The 7,500-nt window shown below is 51.7% G+C and overlaps 2 protein-coding genes across 9 annotated transcripts in view; both read left to right on the top strand.

Moving 5' to 3' along the window:
* si:ch1073-416j23.1 (rac GTPase-activating protein 1) overlaps positions 1 to 628 on the top strand; it is a 20,713-nt gene extending 20,085 nt beyond the window's left edge. For all 4 annotated transcript variants that reach the window (XM_037754923.1, XM_037754921.1, XM_037754922.1 and 1 more), the window contains one exon: positions 550 to 628. The gene's annotated coding sequence lies outside the window, so the exon portion shown is untranslated. The remainder of the gene's footprint in view (positions 1 to 549) is intronic.
* Positions 629 to 1,083: 455 nt separating this feature from the next.
* Positions 1,084 to 7,500, top strand: part of stambpl1 (STAM binding protein-like 1) — a 17,344-nt gene continuing 10,927 nt past the window's right edge. Inside the window, exons 1-2 of one of the 5 annotated variants that reach the window (XM_037755957.1) lie at positions 1,084 to 1,292; positions 6,257 to 6,381. In XM_037755957.1, coding sequence (XP_037611885.1) covers positions 6,280 to 6,381 — 102 coding nt within the window. In that variant the 5' untranslated portion in view covers positions 1,084 to 1,292; positions 6,257 to 6,279. The remainder of the gene's footprint in view (positions 1,293 to 6,256; positions 6,382 to 7,500) is intronic. The other 4 variants (XM_037755954.1, XM_037755958.1, XM_037755953.1 and 1 more) reach the window with 4 other exon arrangements.

The following is a 7,500-nucleotide window of genomic DNA, read 5'->3' as shown; positions in this document are numbered from 1 at the left end:
CAGAAACACGTGACCGCGTTACCCGTATCTACAAAAACACGTGACCTCGTTATCCGTTGCTACAGAAACACGTGACCGCGTTACCCGTCGCTACAGAAACACGTGATCGCGTTATCCGTTGCTACAGAAACACGTGACCGCGTTACCCGTCGCTACAGAAACACGTGACCACGTTACCCGTCGCTACAGAAATACATGACCGCGTTACCCGTCGCTACAGAAACACGTGACCGCGTTTCCCGTCGCTACAGAAACACGTGACCGCGTTACCCGTATCTACAAAAACACGTGACCACGTTATCCGTTGCTACAGAAACACGTGACCGCGTTACCCGTCGCTACAGAAACACGTGATCGCGTTATCCGTTGCTACAGAAACACGTGACCGCGTTACCCGTCGCTACAGAAACACGTGACCACGTTACCCGTCGCTACAGAAATACATGACCGCGTTACCCGTCGCTACAGAAATACATGACCGCGTTACCCGTCGCTACAGAAACACGTGACCGCGTTACCTGTCGCTAATTCTTGGTTTTCCATCCTCAGCGTCTGGGGGACAACAGAAGCAACCTCCTGATATCAGCTGCCATAAATTTGTCAAATGAAATCTGTCAGCTGTAACTCTCTTTATGTGTGTACCTGTGTGTACTTGTGTGTTTCTGTGTGTACTTGTGTGTTTCTGTGTGTACTTGCGTGTACTTGTGTGTACTTGTATGTACTTCAGGCAGTAAACTGGGCTCACTCGGGTGTTTCTGGGTTTTAATGTGATTAAAAAATATCTGTATAAAATAAAAAAGCACCGACACCTGGAAATAAAAACGCAGTAAAATATCTGAATTAAAATGATTGTTTGTTTTTATTGTTTACCTGAAAAACTACTACTACTACTAGTAGTACTACTAGAGCTACAGCTGTAGTAGTACTAGTAGTACTAGTACTAGTACCACTACTAGTAGTGGTACTAGTAGTAGTACTACTAGTAGTACTACAGCTGTTGATCTGGATCACTCACAGTTTGGTGCCAGGAATATGTATCAGAGTGACATGTCTGTACTGATTTGTCCTGTCTGTGGCAGCAGTGGTGCGCATGCGCAGAGTCAACACCCACTGCTGTGGAACCGGAAGTTGTGAGTGAGTCATCTCGTGTGGAGACGATCTTTGAGCTCCACCATCTCTGTGTCTCTGTTGATCAGCAGCTTTCAGCCATTCACCTGCTCTTCCTCCTCTTCCTCTCTCTGGACCTAAAACCCTCTCAGCTCCACATGGGACAACTAGAGGACAACACACCGGTGAGTCCTTCACTGTCTGTCCTCTCTCTCTCTACCTCCTCTCTCTCTTTCTCTTTTGTCTCTCTCTCTCTGTCTGTCCTCCTCTCTGTCTCTGTCCTCTCTCTCTGTCCTCTGTCTCTGTCCTCTTCTCTCTCTCTGTCTGTCCTCTCTCTCTGTCCTCCTCTCTCTCTGTCCTCCTCTCTCTGTCCTCCTCTCTCTCTCTCTGTCTCTCTCTCTGTCCTCCTCTGTCTCTCTGTCCTCCTCTGTCTCTCTGTCCTCCTCTCTGTCCTCTCTCTCTGTCCTCCTCTGTCTCTCTGTCCTCCTCTGTCTCTCTGTCCTCCTCTCTGTCCTCTCTCTCTGTCCTCTCTCTCTCTGTCCTCCTCTCTGTCCTCCTCTCTGTCCTCCTCTCTCTCTCTCTGTCCTCCTCTCTCTCTCTGTCCTCCTCTCTGTCCTCCTCTCTCTCTCTGTCCTCCTCTCTCTCTCTGTCCTCCTCTCTCTGTCCTCCTCTCTCTCTCTGTCCTCCTCTCTCTGTCCTCCTCTCTCTCTCTGTCCTCCTCTCTGTCCTCCTCTCTCTGTCCTCTCTCTCTGTCCTCCTCTGTCTCTCTGTCCTCCTCTGTCTCTCTGTCCTCCTCTCTGTCCTCTCTCTCTGTCCTCCTCTCTGTCCTCCTCTCTGTCCTCCTCTCTCTCTGTCCTCTCTCTCTGTCCTCCTCTCTCTGTCCTCTCTCTCTGTCCTCCTCTCTGTGTCCTCCTCTCTCTCTCTGTCCTCCTCTCTCTGTCCTCTCTCTCTGTCCTCCTCTCTCTCTCTGTCCTCCTCTCTCTGTCCTCCTCTCTCTGTCCTCCTCTCTCTCTCTGTCCTCCTCTCTCTCTCTGTCCTCCTCTCTGTCCTCCTCTCTCTCTCTGTCCTCCTCTCTCTCTCTGTCCTCCTCTCTGTCCTCCTCTCTCTCTCTGTCCTCCTCTCTCTCTCTGTCCTCCTCTCTCTCTGTCCTCTCTCTCTGTCCTCCTCTCTCTGTCCTCCTCTCTCTCTCTGTCCTCCTCTCTGTCCTCCTCTCTCTCTCTGTCCTCCTCTCTCTCTCTGTCCTCCTCTCTCTCTCTGTCCTCCTCTCTCTGTCCTCCTCTCTCTCTCTGTCCTCTCTCTCTGTCCTCCTCTCTCTGTCCTCCTCTCTCTCTCTGTCCTCCTCTCTGTCCTCCTCTCTCTCTCTGTCCTCCTCTCTCTCTCTGTCCTCTTCTCTCTCTCTCTGTCCTCCTCTCTGTCCTCCTCTCTCTGTCCTCCTCTCTCTGTCCTCCTCTCTCTGTCCTCCTCTCTCTCTCTGTCCTCCTCTCTGTCCTCCTCTCTCTCTCTGTCCTCCTCTCTCTCTCTGTCCTCCTCTCTGTCCTCCTCTCTCTGTCCTCCTCTCTCTCTCTGTCCTCCTCTCTCTCTCTGTCCTCCTCTCTCTGTCCTCCTCTCTGTCCTCCTCTCTCTCTCTGTCCTCCTCTCTGTCCTCCTCTCTGTCCTCCTCTCTCTCTCTGTCCTCCTCTCTCTCTCTCTCTCTCTCTGTCCTCCTCTCTCTCTCTGTCCTCCTCTCTCTCTCTGTCCTCCTCTCTCTCTCTGTCCTCCTCTCTCTGTCCTCCTCTCTGTCCTCCTCTCTCTCTCTGTCCTCCTCTCTGTCCTCCTCTCTCTGTCCTCCTCTCTCTCTCTGTCCTCCTCTCTCTGTCCTCCTCTCTCTGTCCTCCTCTCTCTCTCTGTCCTCCTCTCTCTCTCTGTCCTCCTCTCTCTCTCTGTCCTCCTCTCTCTCTCTGTCCTCTCTCTCTGTCCTCCTCTCTCTGTCCTCCTCTCTCTCTCTGTCCTCCTCTCTGTCCTCCTCTCTCTCTCTGTCCTCCTCTCTGTCCTCCTCTCTCTCTCTGTCCTCCTCTCTCTCTCTGTCCTCCTCTCTCTCTCTGTCCTCCTCTCTCTCTGTCCTCTCTCTCTGTCCTCCTCTCTCTGTCCTCCTCTCTCTCTCTGTCCTCCTCTCTGTCCTCCTCTCTCTCTCTGTCCTCCTCTCTCTCTCTGTCCTCCTCTCTCTCTCTGTCCTCCTCTCTCTGTCCTCCTCTCTCTCTCTGTCCTCCTCTCTGTCCTCCTCTCTCTCTCTGTCCTCCTCTCTCTCTCTGTCCTCTTCTCTCTCTCTCTGTCCTCCTCTCTGTCCTCCTCTCTCTGTCCTCCTCTCTCTGTCCTCCTCTCTCTGTCCTCCTCTCTCTCTCTGTCCTCCTCTCTGTCCTCCTCTCTCTCTCTGTCCTCCTCTCTCTGTCCTCCTCTCTCTCTCTGTCCTCCTCTCTCTCTCTGTCCTCCTCTCTCTGTCCTCCTCTCTCTCTCTGTCCTCCTCTCTGTCCTCCTCTCTGTCCTCCTCTCTGTCCTCCTCTCTCTCTCTGTCCTCCTCTCTCTCTCTCTCTCTCTGTCCTCCTCTCTGTCCTCCTCTCTCTCTCTGTCCTCTCTCTCTCTGTCCTCCTCTCTCTCTCTGTCCTCTCTCTCTCTGTCCTCCTCTCTCTCTCTGTCCTCCTCTCTCTCTCTGTCCTCTCTCTCTGTGAGTTTTCTGATTTCTTGTTTTATTCATTTAATGTAAATTAATTTAATTAAATGTTTGAGTGACTTTAGTAAATTATTATTTTTATATTCGTGACACATGGAAACAAAAATCCCTTAAAACCCCCTTAAATAATCCTGAACACCATCTAATAAAGATATTGATTATAGCCGTCACAGATCAATAACTCGTGCACGACTTTCCCCTTAACGTGCACATCATTATAAAAGTCAAATAAAGTCCTTTAAAGATCAGTTTAAGGTGTTTTAATGTAAACAAGTTCTTAAAGGTGAACAGGAAACCCCTTAAACAGACCTTTAAGTTAAGGGATGCTTCATGTTACTGTTTTAACTCTTTTAAACCTTTAACCCTTAATAAACTAATGAAGTATAATATAAGGGTTTTTCAGGCCAAACTAAACCTTTAAAGACCTTTAATCTTAATTTAAGGTCTTTTATTACGTCTCAAACTGTTTTTAGGATTTAAGAAAGTTTCCAAACGAGCGGCCATGTTGGTTCCAGTTTCAGATCCGAGTGAAAGTGTTCGTCCAGTCAGGTGCAACCAGGAAGTGTTTTCATGTATTTATACTCTACTCTCCTCCCACTGGTTTCCTGTTTCCACCTGTCAATCATCTGTCGTGACGCCACCTAACGGCGCCCGCCAAGCGCCCGCCAAGCGCCCGCCAAGCGCCCGCCAAGCGCCCGCCAAGCGCCCGCCAAGTGTCCGCCAAGCGCCCGCCAAGCGCCCGCCAAGTGTCCGCCAAGCGCCCGCCAAGCGCCCGCCAAGCGTCCGCCAAGCGCCCGCCAAGCGTCCGCCAAGCGTCCAACGCTGGGAACCAACGCGACCCCTTAGGTCCAGAAAGGCCCATCTGACACAGACTGCTACCAGTACCAGTACCAGAACCAGTACAAGTACCGGTACCAGAACCAGAACCGGTACCGATACCAGAACCAGTACCTTACCGGTACCAGTACCAGAACCGGTACCAGAACCAGTGAAGTGGAGTTTAATTAATGGAAACCATTTGAAGGTTTTCATTTGTCCATGTTAGTTAATGGATGTGTGGTATATTTCAGGTGTTTTAATTATCCCTTAAGGACCCATTAAACCTGTTCAGGTGTTTCCTGTCGGATCAGTCAGAGAAGAAGAGAAGAAGAGATGGAGGTCAAAGGTCGCCGGGCGGCAGCGGGAATGTGGACGGGCAGGATGTTTGAGTGATAGCTGTGAACACACCTGAGTCACCTGACTGGTGATGTCACCGCCGGTCTCTACAGGCCGCACAAAGATCCTCACACATGACAGAGAGCTCACTCTGCTCAACATGTCAGATATTAATACATCGGTTGATCGGCTGATTCCTCCTCATCTCCGGCGTACCTGGTCCCGCCTCTAACAGGTGTACCTGGTCCCGCCTCTAACAGGTGTACCTGGTCCTGCTCCTAACAGGTGTAGCTGGTCCCGCCTCTAACAGGTGTACCTGGTCCCGCTCCTAACAGGTGTACCTGGTCCTGCCTCTAACAGGTGTACCTGGTCCCGCTCCTAACAGGTGTACCTGGTCCCGCCTCTAACAGGTGTACCTGGTCCCGCCTCTAACAGGTGTACCTGGTCCTGCTCCTAACAGGCGTACCTGGTCCCGCCTCTAACAGGTGTACCTGGTCCCGCTCCTAACAGGCGTACCTGGTCCCGCTCCTAACAGGCGTACCTGGTCCCGCCTCTAACAGGCGTACCTGGTCCCGCCTCTAACAGGCGTACCTGGTCCCGCCTCTAACAGGCGTAACTGGTCCCGCCTCTAACAGGCGTAACTGGTCCCGCCTCTAACAGGTGTAACTGGTCCCGCCTCTAACAGGTGTAACTGGTCCCGCCTCTAACAGGTGTAGCTGGTCCCGCCTCTAACAGGTGTAACTGGTCCCGTGCTGATCAGGTCCTGATCGATGATCAATCACAGCCTCTCTGAACTCTCCATCAGTCTCTCTCTCTGTTGTCGTGGTCTCCGGTCTGGATGCAGCCGTTGCCATGGTGAGATCTTGCGTGCGGCGTGCAGCAGACGGCGTGCAGCAGACGGCGTGCAGCAGACGGCGTGGATGATGAATCGGAGCTGTTTGTTGTTTTTTTAGCGGTTGGAACGCGGCGAGGAGGAGGAGTGGGAGGTCGTCTCTCTTTGTCCCGTCTCTTCTTCTTCTCTGGAGTTTAGAGTGGATGACTCACTGGATGGTTGTCATGGTAACCGTGGACCAAACTGAAGGACAAGCAGGCGTGATGATGATGATGATGATGATGATGAGGCTGATGATGGTGATGATGATGATGAGGCTGATGATGATGATGATGATGAGGCTGATGATGATGATGATGAGGGTCTGCCTGCTAGCGTTAGCCACCATGCTAGCTGCTCTTAAAGGAACAGTTCACCCAAACTGCTCGTTCACGTCGTGTTTGTTTGTCTCCCTGCAGTGAAGCATCATGGGAGGTGGCAGATGGACGAGCCGGCCGTGGGCCAATCAGAGGAGGCTGTGACACACACACACACACACACACACACACACACGATGGAACAAGGCTTCAGCTTAAATACGCTGGTGAGTGTAGTGTGTGCGTGTGTGCGTGCGTGCGTGCGTGCGTGCGTGCGTGCGTGCGTGCGTGTAAAAGTCCCTGCAGACTTAATAACCTGAACTATTTCTCTGATATATACATTTATATTTATGTCATATATGTTTATTTATTTTTATTTTTTTTTATCATCCATCTTTATTTATTCATTAATTTATTATTTATTATTTATTTTGTCCCCGGTTGTGTGTCCCCGGTTGTGTGTCTCTGGTTGTGTGTCCCTGGTTGTGTGTCTCTGGTTGTGTGTCCCTGGTTGTGTGTCTCTGGTTGTGTGTCCCTGGTTGTGTGTCTCTGGTTGTGTGTCCCCAGTTGTGTGTCTCTGGTTGTGTGTCCCTGGTTGTGTGTCCCTGGTTGTCTGTCCCCGGTTGTGTGTCTCTGGTTGTGTGTCTCTGGTTGTGTGTCCCTGGTTGTGTGTCTCTGGTTGTGTGTCTCTGGTTGTGTGTCCCTGGTTGTGTGTCTCTGGTTGTGTGTCCCCGGTTGTGTGTCTCTGGTTGTGTGTCCCTGGTTGTCTGTCCCCGGTTGTGTGTCTCTGGTTGTGTGTCCCTGGTTGTGTGTCTCTGGTTGTGTGTCCCTGGTTGTGTGTCCCCGGTTGTGTGTCCCCGGTTGAGTGTCTCTGGTTGTCTGTCCCCGGTTGTGTGTCTCCGGTTGTGTGTCTCTGGTTGTGTGTCTCTGGTTGTGTGTCTCTGGTTGTGTGTCTCTGGTTGTGTGTCCCCGGTTGTCTGTCCCCGGTTGTCTGTCCCCGGTTGTGTGTCTCTGGTTGTGTGTCCCTGGCTGTGTGTCTCTGGTTGTGTGTCTCTGGTTGTGTGTCCCTGGTTGTGTGTCTCTGGTTGTGTGTCCCTGGTTGTGTGTCTCTGGTTGTGTGTCTCTGGTTGTGTGTCCCTGGTTGTGTGTCTCTGGTTGTGTGTCCCCGGTTGTGTGTCTCTGGTTGTGTGTCCCTGGTTGTCTGTCCCCGGTTGTGTGTCTCTGGTTGTGTGTCCCTGGTTGTGTGTCTCTGGTTGTGTGTCCCTGGTTGTGTGTCTCTGGTTGTGTGTCCCTGGTTGTGTGTCTCTGGTTGTGTGTCCCCGGTTGTGTGTCCCCGGTTGTGTGTC

Source organism: Sebastes umbrosus, chromosome 20, assembly GCF_015220745.1.
Source record: "Sebastes umbrosus isolate fSebUmb1 chromosome 20, fSebUmb1.pri, whole genome shotgun sequence".
Lineage (NCBI taxonomy): Eukaryota > Metazoa > Chordata > Actinopteri > Perciformes > Sebastidae > Sebastes > Sebastes umbrosus.
Note: the sequence above shows the minus strand (reverse complement) of the source record. Positions and strands in the feature narration are given on the sequence as shown.